Here is a 21,807-nt window from a genome sequence, read left to right as displayed (position 1 = left end):
TCAAGGTTGTTCAAGTCTTGTAAATCTTTTGTTGTTTTCTTTTTCTAGTTTGTGCAAGAAAATATCTTTTTACTAAAAATAGATAATGGATCATGAACCATGGAGACTTTTTCAAGGTTAACTAGGGTTTTGTTATCCTAGAGTCTATTTATGTTCATTTGCGAACATTCTTGTCCTTATCCTTCTGTCTCTTCTAAAGATACAGTTTAATGGGTCCTATAACAAGAGGAACCACAAAAAAAGATGTTGTTCAAGCAGTCAATGTGTATCTGTGTGAAGGAGTTCAGTCTTCAAGGAAAAGGAAGGTGACGGATACGACTATCGATCCAGGTTCTTCCTCCTACCTATTGTGTGTTTATCTTTCAGATATTAAATTTAGGGATGTGGTGAGGGAGTTCATCAGAAAAAGGAATGATTTAAAGTCTCGAATCATTTCATCTTTGGATGATATGACTCACTATGAACAAATGTTGTCTCTAACCAAGAACACTATGTGTGAACTAAAAAGAGAACTTAGTGAGTTAACGGATATCTCTGAAGATTTGGAGGAATTGAATGATCTGATTATCAATGGTTTCTTCAACAATGAAAAGGAATTTTCGGTAGATGCCCTAAGGAAACTCTACGATGTCTAGTAAATCTTCTTATGAGAATTTTTATTCTTGTTTTTTTAGAAGAATAACTAGGGTTTGGAATAGCCATTATTGTGATTATACATAGCTAGTTCCATATGTTTTTCATCTTCATGTTTTAGATTTATTAATTTAAATTCTAAGTTATTTGGAAGATGATGTTTGCAATTTTAATCTTTATGGTTTTATATATTGAAAATTGTTATGGGATATGTGTGTTTGAGTCCGTGAACTATGATTGTCCCATACTTGTTCAAAAGTTATCTCTATTATGTTGATATGAATGTATTGATAAAAGATAGAATGAACTTTTGAAAAACAAAAGTTAAAGCCTTTTATGTCATTAGTTTGATAAGAGAAAGGATAGAACTTTTGTTCACAAGGATTAAATCTGTTCTATGTCGTTATGCAAATAGTGATGAAAGATAGAATGAATCCTTGTATATTATGCAGTATTGGTCGATCTCCGATCCACATTTTTGTATATGTATTGTGTTGCTTCATAAGTTTCCTTATGGTTGAGCATAATCAATTGAATTTATCATTTTCATGGTTGTTTAGTTGTGTTGCTCCGTAAGTTCTCTTATGTCAAGCATGACCAATTGAATTGATCACACTCTTGTGGTTAGTTTAGTTTTGTATTCCGATTGAATTAATCATGTGTTCTCTTGTGATTAATTTAATTGTGTACTTTGGATACAAATTCATGTTTTCATGTGATTAGGTTATATCCAAAGAAATCCTTCTTTTCTTATAAAAGCAAGGTCTCCTTTGTTGTTCCTTTGGGAATGAGATTTTATGGGGGAGAGTTCTTTTTGAACTTGTGCTTAATTGCCAAATCTTTGTGGGGAGTGCGGCGGTGGAATATTTTAGGGGTTATTTTGTATCTTTATAAACTCCTTGATGAATGCATTTAGCTTCGTCTATATGATTGCATCTAAATTTGTTGGTATGTTAATACACCTTTGGTCATGAAGTATCTCCGTGGAAATTTCATTAGGATCCCATTAATTTTCGTACCTTTGCCAATTTTATTGACAAAAAGGGGGAGAATTAATGTGTAGTTCATACTACAAATACATATGGTTTATGGATCATTATGTAAGGGAGAGTGGTTTTCATATTGAGATAAACTATTGACTAAGGGGGAATGATACATATCACCATAGTATCGTTGTCAAAGTTGTGATACAATTGAACTTTGATACTCTGTAATAATACTATGACACTGTATAACAATGATTGAGAGCATTTGTTTTCTCATTGTTATAAGCTACGGATCCTCAACAACGATGATTCCAAACTTACAACCTTTGGGATTATTGGAGTACTTGGAAGTGACGAAGATTTCGAGTTGTGTTGAGGATTCCAAGGAGATCAAGCATGTGGATGAGAAGCTTCAATTTTTATTTATTTTGTAATCCATATGTATTGATAGTTTCGTCACTGAAATTGACAAAGGGGGAGATGGTTAGAGCATTGCTCGGTCGAACTCGCATGCATTGCTATCTTAAGCATGTTTGTCAATGTCAGTGATCAAAACTATAAGTCTTGATTTCTAGCCTATTTATAGATGTCCCGGACTAGGACATAGATATTGTAGTTGAGCTTAGATCTCTCGGCATTCATCATTTGAAGACGAAGAACTACTAAGGGGATCTTATGGAACTTCATCAACAAAAGGTATGTGGAGACTTAAACTCATCTATCACTTGGAAAGTTTATTTCTACTCTATCTCCTATATTGAGACATAAGTCGCGTTACGATATAGTTTTCTATTATACACATTTGAGATTTCGAGCTGAGTTTATCTCACTTATATATTTCTCGAAATATGTGTTGGCAAGCTTTCGCTTTAGTCGTGTTCATCTTATATTCGTGACGAAATTCCGAATAAGATCATTTGAAAATTGTCGAGTTACATCTAATATGGTTTGTGTGATACAATCATTTGGTGTAGCCTTGGAATGTTTCATTATGATAATTTCAATAACTTGAAAATAGCTTTGACGAAAAATAGTTTGTGAACAACAACTATATAACGTCCTCTAAGAAAGTTTCAATGATTGAAATTAAGAGTTGATGAGGTAACCATCCTTGGATATAAGCACATATAATGTGTTCGTACATTAGTGTATAAATCCATAAACCGGGAACCAAGTGTATGCATGTGTGTGTATACAAAATTGGTGAAGGAGACATCATAAGTATGCGTACCCATACACATACTGGTAGAAGTTTTCGAGCCGAAAATATCTGCTGTGTTTAGGAATTACAAACTCCTAAACTAGTCACCTTAAGTATGCGTACACATACTATAGGAAGTTTTCGAACCGAAAATATCTGCTGAGTTTGGGAATTACAACTAAACTAGTCACCTTAAGTATGCGTACCCGTACGCATACTAGCAGAAGTTTTCTAACCGAGAATTTCTGCTGAGTTTGAAAACTTGACTAACTCAAATACGCTTGCTTAAGTACGCATACTTAAGTTGGTTATTTTGTCAAATTGGTTTTTCCATGAACTTAAACATTTAAATCTTAAGGAATGCAATCTTTGCAAACCGTGGCTACAATGTTCATGATTAATTCGAGTGAATCAAACCGATTTGGTTTCAGTTCTGTCTTCTATGCAATTGAACAACTCTTTAACTAGTTTCATTTGAGTCATTTTAACTAGTTATGGATAAGATGAATAAGGTTAATATGAGAGTAAAGATATGGCTAACCTCGGTTAACTATTTGAGCCAACATGAGTGCACACGTTTGGGTACGGTTACATAAACCTAACTGAGGGTACTTTTCATTTGTGTGTAACAAGCTAAGTTCTGAAATATATTAGCTTGCTTGAATCAGGTTGTTCATCTAACGGTGATTATTGAATGCTTTGTTACCAAGGTAACTTGGATTGCAAACTCTGATTTGAAAACTATATAAAGAAGAACTCTAACAACTGGGAAACCTAATCCCCACACCTCCTGTGTGATACTAGTTGTATAGTTAGAGTCGATTCTCCTTTAACCTTAGGTTTCTTCTCGAGACCCTGTAGGTTAACGACTTTAAGACTTCATTGGGATTGTGAAGCCGGACCGATACTACTTCTCTTGTAGTCGTGTGATCTGATCTTGATGTTTCTATCGTACGAGTACAATTATAAAATTGTCTTGAGATTTATTTCTCCGATAGGCAAGATAGAAAAGTAGTCACAAACAATCTTCGTCTCATCGTTTGTGATTCCATAATATCTAGTTTCGCCATCATACGATTTAGATTATTGTGAGGTGATTGATAATACTAGGCTGTTCTTCGGGAATATACGTCTGGTTTATCAATTGGTTCTTGTTCACCTTGATTCATCAAAAGACGGAACAAAAACTCTTGGGTATTTCTGTGGAAGACAGATTTATTCAATCCTATAAACTTTTATGTGTCAGACAGATTTGTTTATCAAGTCTTCGACTTTGGGTTATAACAACTCTTGGTTGTGGGTGAGATCATCTAAGTAAATCAAGTGCGTAGTACCCTGCTGGGATCAGAGACGTAAGGAGCGCAACTGTACCTTGAATCAGTGTGAGATTGATTATGGTTCAACTACAGTCCAGCTCGAAGTTAATTGGTTGTAGGCTAGTGTCTGTAGTAGCTTAATACAGTGTGGTGTTCAAATTGGACTAGGTCCCGTGGTTTTTCTGCATTTGCGGTTTCCTCGTTAAAAAAATTCTGGTGTCTGTGTTATTTGTTTTTCGCATTATATTTTGTTATATAATTTAAATATCACAGGTTGTGCGTTAAGATCAATCAATTAGAATATCCAACCTTTGGTTGTTGATTTACATTGATTGACACTTGAACATTGGTCTTTGGTACCGTTCAAGTTACTCCTCTTATTCAATCGGGCTCGTAGATTTCTATTTGTTGATTGCGGATTGAATTAAGAGTTAGATATAATAAACTCCTTGGTATACTTTACTCTAGATTGAGTCTGACTGTCTAGTTGATTCTCTAGAAAGTATATTGGAGTAAGTACTCTCAGATTTCCAAACGAATTGTTGGGTGTGGTTGTTAGACCCCCGCATTCTCACACACGCTTGAATTCGATTCTTTTAACAATAACAAAAATCATTAAAAAATGATTTCGTAAAATAAAAATTTGAGCATTCTTATTTGTACTCACTCTGTAGATAATTCAAAGAGCTTTCCAAATATATTTATCTTACAAAAATACAGTGTGTATTTTGAAATGTATCAGTTTTTTAATTATTATTTTTTACTATTTTTAAAACAATAGTGTATTTTCAATTCGGTTACAAGAGATGGGTTGATCTGTAGGAGGGAAGCTGAGAAGTATGTGAGATCAATGATGATCAAGGATTGTGAATGTGTTGTGTATTTTGCGTGAGGAAAATAAGTTCTGATGATTGAATTTGCTCGTTGAGAGTAATTTTTCAGACGCTAAGTTCTTGTTTTGTTGGTTCAATCATGGGTTCAGATACTTATTTATATTGCAAGAAGTTGTAGACACATTGATCCCAGTAAGTGTGACGGTTGCTGGAGTCAAAGGGTGTTACTAATTGTTAATGAAATTAGGGTGTTAGTAATTGTTGCTTAGCAATTGTTGTTAATCAATTTTTTCTGATTTCTTTTACAACTTAGATTGATGGGTTAATTGTTGCTTAATTCTTTTCTTGTTGCTTAAATGATTGCGAGAAGTAGGTAGATAGTAATTGTTGCTTAATTCTTTTCTTGTTGATGTTGAACTTTTTACATTTTGATGGACTTGTATGAGTTCTTAAGTTGTAGATAATCTGGATTAGTTGATCAAGTGTATTGTTGTATGAGTTCTTAAGTTGTAGATAATCTTGATTTGTTTATCTGACTTGATCAAGTGTATTGTTGCAGGTAATCTTGATTAGTTGCTGAAATCTGTTATTGGACTAGAGACAGGACAAGACATCTAGTTGCTCTTACTGAGGTTAGCATTTTACTTTTTTGTTGTGTTGTGTCATGTCACTCATGTGTGTAGTTTACTAGTTTGACAGTATTTTACTGAGGTTATATGGAATTGTTTGTCAGTGATGGATGCATCAATTCCAGCTAGGTTTCAGAATATAATATGGTGCCATTTCACTAGGAGAAATGTTGGAGAATCCACTTGCAATTATTGTGGAAGGACATTTAGGGATAACATCTCCAAAAATGGAACTGCTGCCTTGTGGAAGCACTTTAAGAGATGCACTCACAATCCTAATCATAACAGAGCTCACATAATTAATGCTTAGAACTTATGCAATTATGCTTAATGCTTAGAACTTTGATGTCTTTAATGTTTATGAACAATGACTTTAATGTTTATGAAATTTTATATGTATAAAACAATACTAGACTTTATTTTCAAATAGACTTTATTTTCAGTTCTTAATTTTTATTTCCTTTGAGTTTCGCCATTTCAGTTCTTATTTCTTCCTCACTTTATAAGAATGAATGTATGAAAGCCTTGAAAATGTGAATGTATTTTCAGTACTTATTTCTCCTTCTCTTTATAAGTGTATGAATATATGTGAATGTATGTTTATGTTTATGTTTATTTGTTATTTCTCAGTGATCAAGCTCAAGCATGCATGCATCAAGTCAAGCTCATGGAACAACCACTCCTACACCTGCTTCAGATGCTACACCTACAACTGCTACAGATACAGTTGTTGGATCCTCTATCCAACCAACAGATGGAGCAGTAGAGCCAGCAGCAATAGATGTAGAAGCTACTTCTACTCAAATTGGTGGTAAGAATAAGATAACTTATGACATTTGGAATGATTTCACTAGGAAGAATGTTCAAGAAGTTGAATGTAATTACTGCAAGAAGAAGGCACAAAAGAAGAAGAAGAAGAAGAAGAAGAAGAAGAAGAAGGTTATAGTGAAGAAACCTGCTCCATGTCAAGAGGACTGGATCTTTGCCAGAGGCCTTGTGAAATGTTTGAAGGTATTCTTTGATGACACTGTTGCATTTTCATCCTCAACAAAGGTAACAACACATACATTCTTATGGCAATTAGTTCTCATTTATGAACAACTAGTTGAGTTTAGAGATAATGTAAATGAAGATCCTTTTATTGCAACTATGGATGCCAAAATGTTTAAGAAGTATAACAAATATTGGGGTGATTATGCAAAGATGAACTCTATAACTTTTTTTGCCATGTTGTTGGATCCTAGAGAGAAAGAAAAAGGACTAGAATTTGGTCTTGAGTGTTTGTATGGGAAGAAGTCTCCAAAGGTTGAACTTGTTATGAGGAGTGTGTTATTGGATTTTAAGATTCTATTTGAAGAATATAAGGATGTGTATTCAGTTCATGAGGAGGAGTCCAGTACTTCTATGCAGGAACAAGCCAAATCATTGGTGAGTAAACCAGGTGCAGGCCCAAGTCATATGAAAGAGTTGATGTCAAGGAGTAAGAGGTTCAAGAGCAACCCAGATGATGATGTGGGAAAAACAGAGTTGGATAGATATTTGATAGACAAGTTTGAATAAGGTGAAGGAGAAGATGGTGATGATGATGAGTTTGACTTATTGGGTTGGTGGAAGACCGGCAGTAACAAGTATAAGATACTTGGACATATGGTTAAGGACATACTAGCCATTCCCGTGTCTTCTGTTGCCTCTGAATCTGCTTTTAGCACCGGAAAGCGAGTGTTAAGTCCTTGTAGAAGCTCTTTATCTACAAGGACAGTTGAGGCATTTCCTTGCACATAAAGCTGGCTAAGGAAGCCAATACAACTTGATTTTTTATGTGACTACATACCAGATAACGATGTCGAAGTTGAAGAAGGTAACATATTCTATTCACAAATTTCTTTTTCCTTGTTACTTTTTTTAGTAATAGTTACTAACTGCCTAACTTGTTGTTACTTTTTATTGCAGAGTTACTGGGTCCTATAAAAAATAATGCCACCACCAGTGCAGCCATGAAATAGATCTCCACAACCACTTCAGCCATGCTACAACTTCAACTAACTTTCTATTAGTTGTTGGTCAGTCATCAGTGTGTGTGTTTGTGCTACTGCTACTTGAGTACTTGTTATTTTGTTAAGACTTTGGTTGTTTGTCTGTTTGTGTGCTACTGCTACGTGTCAAGACTTTGGTTGTTTGGCACTTTGGTTTGCTAGTATAATTATTGTTACTTTGTTCTTTGATTGAGATATTGCTTAATATATTGAAAAACAGGTAAAAAAGGTACATAATTTTTCTGGAAAACTGACAGGGAAATCTGTCTGGAATTCTGACAGAAAAGAAACGATTAGAACCGGAACCGTACCTGGTACCGTACGTGTACCGAATTGTACCGGAACCGAGGTACAAGGTACAGGTACCGGTCCAAAATTTTGGAACCGAAGCTAGGAAGGTACAGGTACTCGGTCTTGGCAATAACCGAGCCGAACAGTACTGTGTGCACCCTTAACCAGGTGTATTGTAACACACGAGTGGCACCATAATCCTCCTGAATTTACCTCTGACTATCTGTACTAGGTGTATTGTAACACAGGAGTGGCACCATAATCCTCCTGACTTTACCTCGAACTATCTGTACCAGATGTAAGTTTTTCTTCCTTTAAATATATCTCTGAACCCTAGGAATGCGTGACTTTTTAGTTTTTCATCCACTAATTCCCCTGCCATTAATATGTCGTGCGGCCCATGCCTGACTTTAGTCTTTCATCCACTAATTTCCTTGCTATAAATATGCCATCAAGATTTCTTATCCTTCAGAAATTGTAGAAATGGTATGAATACCCCTTCTTTTCATGGATTTCACAAATACACTTATCCATTAATAATTATATCCCTCATCTTCTAAAATATAATCCATTTAATTTTGAATCATATAAATATCCTTTCAATATTAATAAAAATTTAGATGAAAATCATTTCATTTATTGTCTCACATGTTGAAAGTGGTGGTGGTGGTGATGTCGACGATGGAGGTGGTGGTGCCACCGGATTTGGGATCAACTTTTGTTGTTGATACCAGATTTGGATCAACTTTTATTGTTGATACCAGTTTTTGGTGTCAACTTGGGTTGTTGACACGTAATCTTGACCTAACTAATCTCCGAGTTTTCAATTTTTGTAAAAGCTTGGGTTGTTGACACCAGATATGATATCAACTTCGGTTGTTGACACCAAAATTTGGTGTCAACTTTGGTTGTTGATACGAAAATCCGGATCAACTTCGGTTGTTGATACAAAAATCTGGACCTAATTTATTTCTAAATTTTCAATTTTGTTATCAACTTGGCGGCGACGATGGTGGATCTGGAGGAGATGGTGGTCGCAATTGCGGTGGCGGTGGTGACGATGAGTTGTGGTAGAGTTGTGATGGTGGAATGTTGGTGATGGTTGTGAAATGGTGGTGGTGGTGGTGGTGATGGTTGTGGAGTGGTGGTGGTGGTGAATTGTCGTCGGTGGAGTTGGAGGCGGTGGTGGAGTGATTGAGAAAAAAAATTATTGTTTTTCGAAGAAAAAAGAAAGTTACGTGTAATAGATTACTAAATTAGTTTATTTTTAAGAGGATAAGCTTTATATATAAAAGGAGGGGTATATTTATAATGTCATAGGGGTATTTTTGAAGGGTTCCAAAACTAATGGTATTTAATTAATATACCCTCACAAATTCTCCTTGGTTATCAGTAAGAGCATCTCTAATGGAACATGGGTATTTATCATATGTGGAGACTTAAAAAAAGGTATTTAGTAACATATAATCCAAATACAAATCTTGTTTTCATAAGCATCTCCAGTGGTAGTTGTATCCATGTCTATTTCGGTATACTTGTCGCTTATCTAAAGACTTAAATGCCTAGATAAATAAAGCTCCCACGTTGAATGGTGAGGAAACCCTCGCTTTCTAGTGGCCGAAATAGTTTTTTTTGAGTTTTGTGAAACGAGCGTTTTGGTGAGGGCACTTGGAAACGTATGATTAGTTTAAAAAGAATAGGAAAAGATAATTAAAAAAAAGGAAACCAAATTCAATTTGGAAAGCTCCCATGTTGAATGGTGAGGAAACCCTCACTTTCTATTGGCCGAAATAGGCTTTTATGAAAGTTTTGTGAAACGAGCGTTTTGGTGAGGACACTCGGCAACATATGATTGGTTTAAAAAGAATAGGAAAAGAAAAAAAAGGAAACCAAATTCAATTTGGAAAGCTCCCACGTTGAATGGTGAGGAAACCCTCGCTTTCTATTGGTCAAAATTGTTTTTTTTTTTGAGTTTTGTGAAACGCGCGTTTTGATGAGGACACTTGGAAACGTATGATTGGTTTAAAAAGAATAAGAAAAGATTAAAAAAAAAAAGGAAACCAAATTCAATTTGAAATGCGCAAGGACACTTGGCAACGTATGATTGATTTAAAAATTACAAACTCAAAAAGAAAACCTAACCTACAGTGTTTGGAATTTTATGGAAGTCCAAATTCAATTTAGAAATCGAGTATCTACCGTATAATGACTCTTTTTTCCAAATTAACATATATAAAGGGTAAAAAATCTACATATTTTCTGCGAAAATAAAATCAAAAAAATTGATAAAATATACGCATATTCTCCACCTATTTAATGTGTTTGCCCCGCACACCAAATAAAAAATACATCGCCATGGGACGGAGCGAAGCCCCGCGCACAGCAAATAAAAAATGCATCGCCACAGGACGGGGCGAAGCCCCGCGCACAATAAAAAATGCATCCCCACGAGGTGGGCCGAAGCCCCGCGCACACCAAATCAAAAATGCATCCCAACGGGGCGGGGCGGAGCGAAGTCCCACACACACCAAATTAAAAGAAAAAAAAATGCCCGGTGCGTATCATAGGCACAAATCTAGTTTATAGAAAAAATAATTCACAAAATCTAAAAGAATAATTAAAATAATAACAAATTGATGACGTGGGTATGGATGGGAGTCTCCAAAAACCATACTCTCCTCCAAACTCAAACTTCCACGTCATATTAAATTTTGATTATCCAACTATTACTGAAAAGGTTTTTTTTTATTGAGAGTTTCTAAAATCCTAAATGGCATCAATATTTTTTAAAACCCATACTCTATTGGAGATGTTCTAACAAGCTCGTGCACCACTGCCTTAAACCTTTTAGAAAGAAGCTTTGGCACTATCTTGTATATAAGCAACCGTTATTTATTTATTTTTGATAAGAAGACTATTATTTATATAAAGAGGGAAGTGTACATTACATATGACGGGGTCTAATCCGAGATTAGCCCTTTCTAGGAAATTAGTTTTTCATTAGTGTTCATAGTCTCCGTAGAGAACTAAGTAATCTTCCTAGATCTAAGTTCTTTAGCAAGTCTATCTTCAAAGTCCAAAAAATTTCTAGATTTATATAAAAAGGAAACCGAATTACATATATTAAGGGAAAATTTGCATCTATTGATGCTTGTTTGAGCTCTCCACAGTTGGTCTTCTGGATTAGCTTCTTCATTCATGATCTTCATTAACGTTTGGCGATCATTGATAAAGCAACAATTGTTGAGTTTTAAATCCTTCATCCACCTAAGAGCTTCAATTTCTGCTCTTGCTTCAGCATCAAGAGGCAAGAAGCTCAGCTTCTGCCTGCTCGACAATGCTTTCTGTTTCCATTTTTGTCCAATATTGAAATTGCATAACCCATAGTAAAATCAGCTTCTAAGAAAGATGCATCAAAGTGAATGAACCAGTCATAACTGTTCTTTATATGTGTAACATTGCACAAGTTTCTGACAGAAATAGAACTATGCCTAGCAATATTGTCCCTGGAAAGACCCCTGTTCTGGTAGGATATTTTAATAGAATCAACTAACTTTTGTGGCATTGGCACAACATTATCAAAATTCACACTATTCTGAATTTCCAAATATACCAAATGATAAAAGAAATTTTATCATGTTTATCTTTAAAAACATTATTGTTCATCCAAAAATTAAACCAGTTCAAAATCTCGTAATGACCCTGAAGATTATAAATGTCGTTCAATTCAAAAGCATCCCAGTCTTTTTTTGAAAAAGGACAGTTCACAAACAAATGTAATTCATCTTCAGCTACATTAGTATCACACAACAAATAAAAAGGTTTTGCATCTTTAACATATTTAGTCATTTTGAAACCTAGAGCTAAGGCATCAGAAACGACTTTCCAACAAAACATATTAACTTTTAGCATAATATTTAAATTCCAAATTTGTTTCCAAAACTTAGCTTCAATTTTATCAATTTTCAGGTTTGTGAGAAAGTTGTAGGCTGACTTAGTAGTGAGTTATCCAGATTTAGTAGAGTTCCATCTGATTCTATCATACATACTGAGGTTAATAGTGACAACATTTATAACATTATGAGAGGATTTATGAACATACTTTGAAATAATATTCATGTCCCAAGTTCCTTCTTTATTAATCAAGTCATTAACAGCTATAGGCATATTATTATCAATAGTAACCGGAATAAGAGAAGTAATTTGGTTTGGAAGCCAAATGTCAGTCCACATATTAATATCGAGTCCACTGTTAACCTGCCAGACACAATTAGATTTAATGATCTCTAGACCTTTTTTAATACTAGACCAAATCCAAGATATTTTATATTTCCTAATTTTTCTTAAAGGATTATGATTTCTAATGTATTTATGTTTTAAGATTTTAGCCCACAGTTGTTCTTGATTATGTATTAACCTCCAAGCTAACTTAGTAATTAAAGCTAGGTTATGCTTACGGGAAATTCTAATTCCCAGCCCCCCTTTACGAATGTCTTTAGTAATGCTGGGCCAAGCTTTTGAGTAATATCATTTATTTTTATTCCTTTTTTGCCACCAGAAATCCCTCTGGACTTTGTCTAAATAATCAAGGGCTTTTTTAGGAAAGTAAATGCATTGCATTTGGTGATTAGGTACATTTTTAATAAGGACAGTGCTACCAGCCTGATTAAACATCTTCCTGATCCAACCTTGGAGAGCAGCATAGTATTTATTCAATAAAGGTTCAAAATTGTTGACTTTATTTCTATCAAAAAAGAGAGGAGTTCCTAGATATTTATCATTCTTAGAGATTTTTCTAACCTTGAGAATTTTAGAGATGATTTTACAATGTTTATTGTGGATTTTAGGAGTAATATAAATCCCAGATTTTTGAAAGTTAATTACTTGACCAGTCATTTCCCCAAAGAGGTTAAGAATATTAACCAAATTTTTTGCTTCATTCAGATTAGCTTTAGAGAAGAGAAAACAATCGTCAGCAAAGAACAAGTGAGAAACAAAAGGAGCAGTTTTAGTGACTTTAATTCCAGAAATCAATTTATCCTTTTCAGCTTTTAAAAGAAGTTTAGAAAGCATTTCCATACAAATAATAAACAGGTAAGGAGATAACGGATCTCCTTGCCTGAGACCTCTTGTAACAAAAAAATTTCCACCAGGCACTCCATTTAAAAGAACAGAAAAGGACGTAGTAGTAATACATTGCATAATAAGCTGACACCAATCATTGCAAAAACCAAAAGAAAAAAGCGTTTGATTCAGAAAATCCCATTCAATTCTATCAAAAGCCTTGGAGAGATCAATTTTTAAGGCCATATTTCAATTTTTATTTTTAGATATCTTCATAGAATGTAAAATTTCATGCGCAACAATAACGTTGTCAGTTATTTGACGACCAGGAATAAAGGCTGACTGATTTTGAGAAATAAGTTTAGGGAGTAAAGTTTTTAGTCTGTTGGTTAAGATTTTAGAAATAATTTTATATGTAGTATTGCTTAAGCTAATAGGCCGAAAGTCACTCGGAGTAGATGGATTTTGGACTTTAGGAATCAAAGTTATATAAGTGTAATTCAATTCTTTAAGGATGTATTTTTTCCTGAAAAAGTCTTGGACAAGATTGATAATATTTGTTTTAACTATATCCCAGTGCGCCTTGAAAAATCCGGATGGAAACCCATCCGGGTCTGGAAAGCCCCACTAATTCATATTAAAGAGAGTATTTTTAATTTCAGTTTCATCAGGAATCCTAGTGACCACAACCACCGTAAGCAACCGTTATGAGATGTCAACAGTTAACACTTCTTAGTTCTTACTTCCGAAATGGGCTATTAAATTAGAAATTATATTTGCAGTCCGCTGCCCCAAAACTTGGGCTTTGAGTCTGAACGATACGTTTGCCCCATACGAGTGCAGTCTTGACGCTGTAAGAGGTGTGGAAATGAACCTTACCAGCTTTGACCCTGATAAATTTAACTCATGTAATAAAAACTACTTACATACACTGTATTTTTAGGATAGAGTAAATATTAATTTCCGTAATGACTGCATGAAACCACCACTTCATGCTGTATGTGGCAATCTTAGATGCACAAGAAATTTAGATGGTGTTCCTAAAAGAATAGATGTAGTTGTTCCCAAACCATGGCGCTGTCGTCCTGATTTAATACATCAACAAAATTTCATAAAGAAAGGAGAAACTAAAAGTAACCAAAAATTTGTTTTGGGAACCCACAGTGCAGAGGCACTGCACTACTGTTTTTACAAAAACATCTATTTATTGTAAAACAAGACAAGAACTTACATACATTTGTATTACTCACACACTCTCAATTTTGGTAGACTGGAAGATCTGAACCTTCTGTATTAAAAATAGCTGTACAAGCACACAATCTTACAGTTTTATTTGCTAGGGGATGCAAACCGTAAACGCTCTTTCTGCCGATTCGAGGTTCGCTCATTCGGAGACAATATCTTTCCTCCTAGACCTGCTTGCCGCATCTTCTCTGATAATAAATCAAAAATAACAATTTCAGAAACAAAAAAGAGCATGTAAAGATAGTAAATAATCGTTTCTTTAAGTTTACGTGAACAATGGAGCAGGTATATTTCATGGAATGGGGATGATGTATAATGGAAGAGAAGAGCCATTGAATGATGATAATGAATTGAACAATGACTAACAAAGACTACAAGTGGCTAGCCTACATCAACACAGAGATAGTTTTTCTCATTAAAAAATTGCATGTTGATGAGCTACTTGCTACTGAACTTAACCTTCAAACTTATCAACTGTTTCATATCATCCCTTTCTCTACGACTCTTAGTTAGTCCAAACATGTACAATCTTTCAGCTTAATCAAAGATTCATCCACAACATTAGTTTAATTATGAATATGCAGAGTTGCACCGTTAAATCAGACTTTACTTTCTTGCCAAATTCCCAATATTTTTTGAACCGTGAACCATGTGAAGCGGGTTGCTAAAAATATATGGGTGACTACTATATATTTTGAAACTATCAACATGAGAATTATTTGGCCCATTTAAGGCATTAGACTAGCCACTGTGGATGGCAGTTACTAACAAAAAATAAAATAAAATGGGGTTTGACAGTTGATGTCATTCAAAAACATGTAATTCTTACCTCTTGTTCTCTCGAGTTCTTGATCAAGCTCTTCTTTCCACTTCCTCTGCCTCTCAGAAAAACTCGGACTGTGAATGCAACAAGGTTCAACGTTTGTGAGAATAGAACAATGATAAGTAATGTTAAGAGTGATAAAAAAAATGATATAACTACTGAAAAACCTTGTATTGACTGGTTTACTCTGATGATCAATAAGGCCTCTCCGCTCAGGAACCTGAGAAGGAATATCACTAGAACTTTGATCGTTGAAACGGTCAAATTGAGATTCAAGCCTATTACACCCTCCAGGACTCCCAGAGTTTGCAGAATCAATTGGTGGTGGCAGTATTTTACTTGTTATCTTGCTGGGTGATTTGCTTTTTGGGGGCAGCTTCAAAAATACTGGAACAGTATCCTCTGTGGTGTTACCTACAGCATTCGGATGATTTTCGACATTTAAGGTGGTGTTAAGGTATTCTTCTACCAGAGGTGTTTGCATTTTCCTCAAATCAAGAGCCTGAAAGGTAATATTTAGAGATAGGTGAGAACCAACAAGTACAGATTACAGGAGGAGATAATTATATGTAATAAAGATGGTGCTACCTTTTCTTCCAGGAAGGCTTTAATTTTTTGTTCAGTGAGTACTTCATCTTCCTCTTCCGATGCTGATGGTCCACATGGAAATGTAAAGTCTGCCTCCTGCTCAGAAGTCCCATGACTAATGGTATTACCAACTGGTTGATCAGCATCCACATCGATTCTTCTATATTCATGATCTGGTTCTGGACTTTGATCGTACTTGCACAGCCAGTCATCAGTGGGCTCACACATGGGATTAAAACTCTAACTCCAGCAAACAACACATCACACAATTTAAGATATTTAGTTACATCAACTTCACACAAATATGGAGACGTGCATAAATATAGAGACATTCACCTTATTCGGGTCATCTGACAACAAGGCAGATTTTACTGGTCCACCCAAATCAAAATCTTTATCATCTAGCTGGCACATGTCATCATCACTGTTGTTGGCTCCCCAGTTTTGCGCAGACAACGAGAACTTTTCATTAAACACGGTGGAGCACCTTACACTATCCAGATTACAGACAGCATCCAAGTCATCATAAGTTAAACTAGGTCCAGCCACAGGGCGAATGCTGCAGATGGATCAGAGACATCTATGACAATGGTTTAAGAAATGTAAAATCCAATAATAGTCCACACCAAGGTTTAAACTTACGAGTTTTTTAGGTTCGTTCCAGAGGGCAATGAACCACCTGAATTTTCCTGATGGAGGGAAAGAAGAAAAAGGTGAGCCCCAAAGCTAGAAAAACATAAAGGGCATAACGGCCACCAAAACAAAATTAGGAATTTAAGGTGATAATACGGAGCTTTCTGACCACAGATGAAGTACGGAGCATAGGATGTGTCTCTCGGTGTTCCCCAGTGACAAATGGATGCTGCATATAAAAAGCAATGCAGGGTGTAAAGAGACCTACTAATTCAACAGTGTAGATTCTTGTTACGAGTAACCAATAAGAAACTAGTGCAAGCTTGTTAGAGTTAATATGGGAAAGTATCATTTGGTCCAAGTGTCTCACCTGCAACAATTCAGATGCAGAGGCCCTCAAGTTTGGCTCCCTGCCATCAGATGATGATAGACTTAGACATAACTGGGAAAAATTCTAGCACAATAGGACTCTTATTTCTGCAAAACTGGACTAAGAGACACCAACTAAACAGAAAATTAATATAAATTAAAGAAGGTCAGTCCAGCTTCCTAGTATCCTATGTCGCAATCTTGCAATTCATTTTGAAACTTTGCATAATCAAGAGATTAGTTTTACCGTAATGGTAAAACCAGTTTCTCCATCTTCAAGTTACACTTTAGGGAAGAACGGATAAAACTAGATGCAGTTAAGAGTCATGAAATGATGATCTTCAAAGAAACAAAAAACAAAGATCATGGCTTACTTTTGTAAGCATTTTAGCAAAAAGTCCTTAGCCTCAGCTGAAAGATGCTCAGGGATGGGAGGGTGAGATTTTGTTGTCCCAATATGGAATAGAGCAGCAACCTGGAGTAAAATTTAAATACCCACAGAAAAGTTAATGTGAAAATACTGCAAGCTCAACACATTTAAAGTCCAGAAGCAAGACTTAAATGCCACATATTTCAAAGTGTCAATAAGTATGTACCTCCTGATACTGCTGGCTCCATGGAGGCTTTCCAGTTGCCATCTCAATGACAGTACATCCAACACTCCAAATATCTGCCGAGCTGTACGTTGTGATTTAGGTAGCCATATACATCAATAAAGTGAATAGAAAAGGATAATAAAGAGAAAAACGAGCGAAAAAGTAAGCATCAAAAGGAGAACCTGGCACTAATTCTAGAGACTCGAGTACAACAGTAAGAAAGAAGACAATACGAAGGGTGAACATGAACAACTAGAGCACCATGTCTGGCTCGATATCAGGAACTTTAGTAAGACAAAAGATCCATCATATTTACTATCTGAACTGTGTTGGTCCTGAACATAGCATAAACAAATAATTCTACAGAGATTATGGAGGTGTTAGATCCTTACAAACTATGCCCAGTTTGGAGAATCACTTCAGGAGCCATCCAATAAGGAGTACCCTTCATTGACTTGGCGCCGGATATAGTAGCCTAGAGTACCATCAGTTGGCATCAATAAGTATGTCAGCCTAAAAGACATATTTAAAAGCATATGTAATACATAATTTTAAACAATGCATATACGTACTAGCTCAACAACTTGCTTCGACGCACCAAAGTCAGCAAGCTTGATACATCCTTTATTATCAACAAGAATATTTGCACCCTGAAGATGAGAGAAACTTATATGGCAAGGGACTGACTACATTGGGTGAGTGAGAGGAGTGAACACCCTACTCGTCATCATGAAATACAAACTAAATAAGTAAGATACCTTAATGTCTCTGTGCATGATTCCATTCCTATGGAGATATTCCAACCCCAAAAGCAGTTGTTTAGTGTACATAATTATAACCTAGATAAGAAAAAATCGGGTGTAAATATCAGCTTATTAAGTACCTAATCTAATACAATTTGCAAGAATATTATCAATTACTTACAGCCTCAGGGAAGGAACCAAATTTTCCAAGTAGGGATGAAATAGATCCTCCTGGTACAAATTCCAACAAGATATTCAACGTATCCTCTTCCCTTGCAGTTCCTAGGTACCTCTGCGGAGAAAATTAATAAACCATTTAATGTTACCATATTCATTTGGTTTCATGTACCATATCTTCCAATCACTCATTCCCAATTAATCAAATTGATGGCAAGTTGACATGTTAAACTTACCACTATATTCGGATGTGATAAATTCTTAAGAAGCTTGACTTCTTCCTCGAGTTCTCGAATATGATCCTAGTAAAGCAAATAATTAGTCCAATTCCTAATTTACTTTAATCATTTACTGAACCCCTTATTTCCATAAAACAACTTTAAAATCTCAAATTACTGATCCAAATATGTTAGTCTTAAATGAAAAACTATGAATTACAAATTAATTCTACAATCTTCCGGATTAACAAAATCAGAGAACAAAGAAACTGAACTTGGTTTCCTCACCTGTGCCTTTTCCTTTGAATTTACTGCAATCAAAACCTGGAAAAACAAAATCATTAATTAAACAAACTCCAATTACACCATTCAAACCTAAATAAAATAAATACATAAATAAATAAATAAAAGAGAAACCTGTTTAACGGCAAGTAGTTCTCCGGAATCGAGATTCATTCCCATATAGACACGGCCAAATGCACCACAACCAATTAGTTCCCCTTTTCTCCATCTAATTGTAGGTAATACTGATGCTGCTGAAGGTTTTTGGTTGTGAGTGAATAATCCAACCCTTGAAGACTTATTAATAATCTTATCAACTAAACCGCTTCCTCCTCCTCCTTCATCAACTCCATTCTTAAAAACCAGAGATCGACGAACTGATCCAAACAGTTCTTGAATCATTTTCTTTCTAAGTCATTCACATTTATTTTTTTAGGGTTTCGAGTAAAGGAAGCGAGTGTCGGAGTTGGGAGGAGTGAAGAGGGAAAATGTCAAGGGGTTTTATTTTTCAAAAAATAATTTACAAAAACCATAAATTAAACTGAATTATTTAAAACAAAGAATACACACGTGCAATAGGTACTTCACACGTACACTCCTATGCTAATCTTGCCAAGGTTGCACTAGATTAAGATTTTGCTTGCTCGGTTGTCTCTTTTTGTATCTCTACTCTATTTTTAGTTTAAGTTGAGTTGAGTTTGATTATTTCATACAAAACTATCGACAAAAAAAACTAAGGTGACCAAACTTGTGATACAAAAACCCCACTCAAATGTGGTAACCATTAAAACTCCATCTTAAACAAAATCGATACAAAAATCCCAAATTTTTAAAAATTGATACAAAAATCCCAATTTTCAAAACTGGTTTCATCAAATTTATGTTGGTTTCATTAATTTTTTTGATGAAACCAAATCGGTTTCATCAAATTCTTTGGGGTTTTTGTGTTGATTCTGTTTTGATGGGGTTTTTGTGTTACTTTTGTTTTGATGGGTTTTTTTTTGGAAGGATAATGACACCTTTGGAGTTATAACTCGCGGATCGTATTTCATATTTGTAATGATGGAAGGGAAAGACAGAAAAATACTTAAATGTTTTGGGAGATGAAACACCATCATGTCAATGTCATATGAGTTGCACTTTATAATGTTTATGATGTATTTTCTTTTTCTTAAACACCATCATGTAAACGTTTTTTAATTGAATGAAATACTAATGGTTTGATTACCATAAAAAAAAACACTTCAGACGACATTAATGACAAACGCAAACGGAAAACGTCTCAAACCCATCATTCCCCTTCAGGAGACTAGACATCCATCACCACGCGAAGACGTGTCCTATCGTACCTGCTCCCGTGGTCAGGTTGCCTATAATATGGGGCAAAACTGGTTGGTGTCCTTTGCCTTCTTATAGAAGGTCCGTGATGCCGCACTCAGATCGGCACTTTTCTCTACTAAGTTGTCCAACTTCTCCCCTCTTGTTAGCACCCTATCGACTGTTTCGTGAAGGATAAATCTGGTCTCATCCAACTCCCTCTGAATATTTAAAAATTGATCAGCCTCGGTAGGGTCCTGAAATTTTTTCAGAGCTTCAGTCAGATAAGGCCAAGGTTGAGCTGCATCCGCCTGTGCACTTTTCCAAGAGTCATCGAAATTCTTCTCATATTCATTTAGTACCTTGTGGAGAACGTAGAACGCACTACGGACAGGGTAATGATCATCCATAAATCCCAACGCACATAAATTGTTCATGTTGTAAGAATGCACCTTGTATGCTTCATGTTGAACAGATTGACGTTGTCCAGGAAGAGTATCTTGAGCAACAGTACGACCTACGAAAACAATGAATTCACCGACACCTCTTCTAATGAAAAACCTAAACTTACTTATATCACATGCCTTTGCTAATATTATAGGATTTGGTTCTGTCACTCCATAACAATTCAATACCATTAGAGCCGTGATCTTCATCTTGCCCGAATCTCAAAATACCACGTTAGCTTGAAAGAGATTTTCTGTTTTTTTTTCCTTCTTTTCTTTTCTGAGCAGTCAAAGAATCCCCTATATTTGGTTTTGCAGCATAGAGAGGAAACAACAACACAAGTTCATGTCCAACTAGGATTGATTTCCCAATTCTTCCACACCTTCATAGTCTTCCAAAAATACGCCTTGTCAACAAACTTTTGAGAGGAACACTGCTAGGTTAGGTTTAGGAATCGAAAATAAGAAGGGAAACTTAGGCGCAAGCCCAAAAAAAATAATATTCTCGTTGTCGGGTCCAAGATTATTCTTAGTTTTCGTGACACCCATAATTATATATAATTTTGTATAATGACTGCATAACGGGTTATGCATCCTAATTTTTCAGGGGTATAATTGACAACGTAACTTAGATATAACATATCTAAAAAACCGCACCTTGGAATTTTACAAATTTCATATCGTTGGAAATCTTTTTAAGAGAGTTACACAACGAGTACAAACAACAATATCAAAAAAAAATTCACGAAAAAATTGGAGGTGATCATCATTTTAGGCAAAATTTTCAAAAACTTTGATACATAACCATTATGCAGTCACCAAAAAAGATGCATAACATATTATGCAGACAAAACAAAAAGATGCATAAAGCGTTATGCAACCATATTTTGGTTCATGCATTTACTAATTTAATTATGCAACCACGAAAACGATATATACGCCTAAAAAAATAACATCACAAAAAAAAACGCATAATGAATTATGCAATAATTTTCTCGACTACATAACAAGTTATACATCCATTGTTTTGGTTAATTTCAATGCTTACAGAAAAAGTTGATGCATAATGCGTTATGCAGCCATATTTTTTAATGCATATCAAGTTATGCATCAATTTTTTTATTTCATTGCTTAAAAAAAATGGGTGCATAATGCTTTATGCATCCTTTTTCACGACTGCATAACATGTTATGCGGATATTATTGTAGATGCATGACAAGTTATGCAGTCTTTTTTTTTTGTTGGTTCCAATAATAACAAAAAAGTTGTTGCATAACGTGTTATGCAACTATTTTCTGGACTGCATAACAAGTTATGCAACAATTTTTGTAGATGTATAACAGGTTATGCAACCATGTTTATAACTGCATAACAAATTATTCGA

The 21,807-nt window shown here is 35.1% G+C and overlaps 2 protein-coding genes across 7 annotated transcripts; both read right to left on the bottom strand.

Annotated features, from left to right (window-relative positions):
* Positions 1-14,001: 14,001 nt before the first annotated feature.
* LOC113336897 (mitogen-activated protein kinase kinase kinase NPK1-like) lies at positions 14,002-19,147 on the bottom strand. Of its 6 annotated transcripts, none has more exons than XM_026582596.1 (17): positions 18,796-19,147; positions 18,667-18,702; positions 18,397-18,462; positions 18,165-18,275; positions 17,999-18,079; positions 17,813-17,890; positions 17,633-17,715; positions 17,241-17,322; positions 17,019-17,119; positions 16,646-16,685; positions 16,445-16,504; positions 16,285-16,331; positions 15,979-16,201; positions 15,643-15,861; positions 15,222-15,556; positions 15,061-15,128; positions 14,002-14,419 (listed from the first exon to the last, which is right to left on the bottom strand). In XM_026582596.1, exons 1-17 carry the CDS (start codon positions 19,060-19,062, stop codon positions 14,316-14,318), a joined length of 2,001 nt encoding a protein of 666 aa, XP_026438381.1. In that variant the 5' UTR covers positions 19,063-19,147; the 3' UTR covers positions 14,002-14,315. The 6 variants fall into 6 exon arrangements, with proteins under 6 accessions (XP_026438381.1, XP_026438383.1, XP_026438380.1 ...); XM_026582598.1 differs by having other exon boundaries at positions 15,643-15,882; positions 15,979-16,135; XM_026582595.1 differs by having other exon boundaries at positions 15,643-15,882; positions 16,448-16,504.
* An 883-nt stretch (positions 19,148-20,030) lies between these two features.
* Positions 20,031-20,633, bottom strand: LOC113336737 (VAMP-like protein YKT61). The gene has a single exon (XM_026582405.1). It carries the CDS (start codon positions 20,631-20,633, stop codon positions 20,031-20,033), a length of 603 nt encoding a protein of 200 aa, XP_026438190.1.
* Positions 20,634-21,807: the final 1,174 nt, after the last annotated feature.

This window comes from Papaver somniferum, unplaced genomic scaffold (genome assembly GCF_003573695.1).
Source record: "Papaver somniferum cultivar HN1 unplaced genomic scaffold, ASM357369v1 unplaced-scaffold_154, whole genome shotgun sequence".
Classification (NCBI taxonomy): Eukaryota; Viridiplantae; Streptophyta; class Magnoliopsida; order Ranunculales; family Papaveraceae; genus Papaver; species Papaver somniferum.
The sequence above is the reverse complement of the archived record's forward strand: the minus strand, read 5'-3'. Positions and strand labels throughout refer to the sequence as shown.

Bases quoted from the DNA above. Each gene is read 5' to 3' on its own strand.
- LOC113336897 (XM_026582594.1), bottom strand. From the start codon at position 19,062: ATGATTCAAGAACTGTTTGGATCAGTTCGTCGATCTCTGGTTTTTAAG. The intron at 17,716-17,812 runs GTACGTATATGC...ATGGTACTCTAG, and splicing joins CGAAGCAAGTTGTTGAGCTA to GCTACTATATCCGGCGCCAA. The intron at 16,505-16,645 runs GTGAGACACTTG...TTTTATATGCAG, and splicing joins CTGCATCTGAATTGTTGCAG to CATCCATTTGTCACTGGGGA.
- LOC113336737 (XM_026582405.1), bottom strand. From the start codon at position 20,633: ATGAAGATCACGGCTCTAATGGTATTGAATTGTTATGGAGTGACAGAA.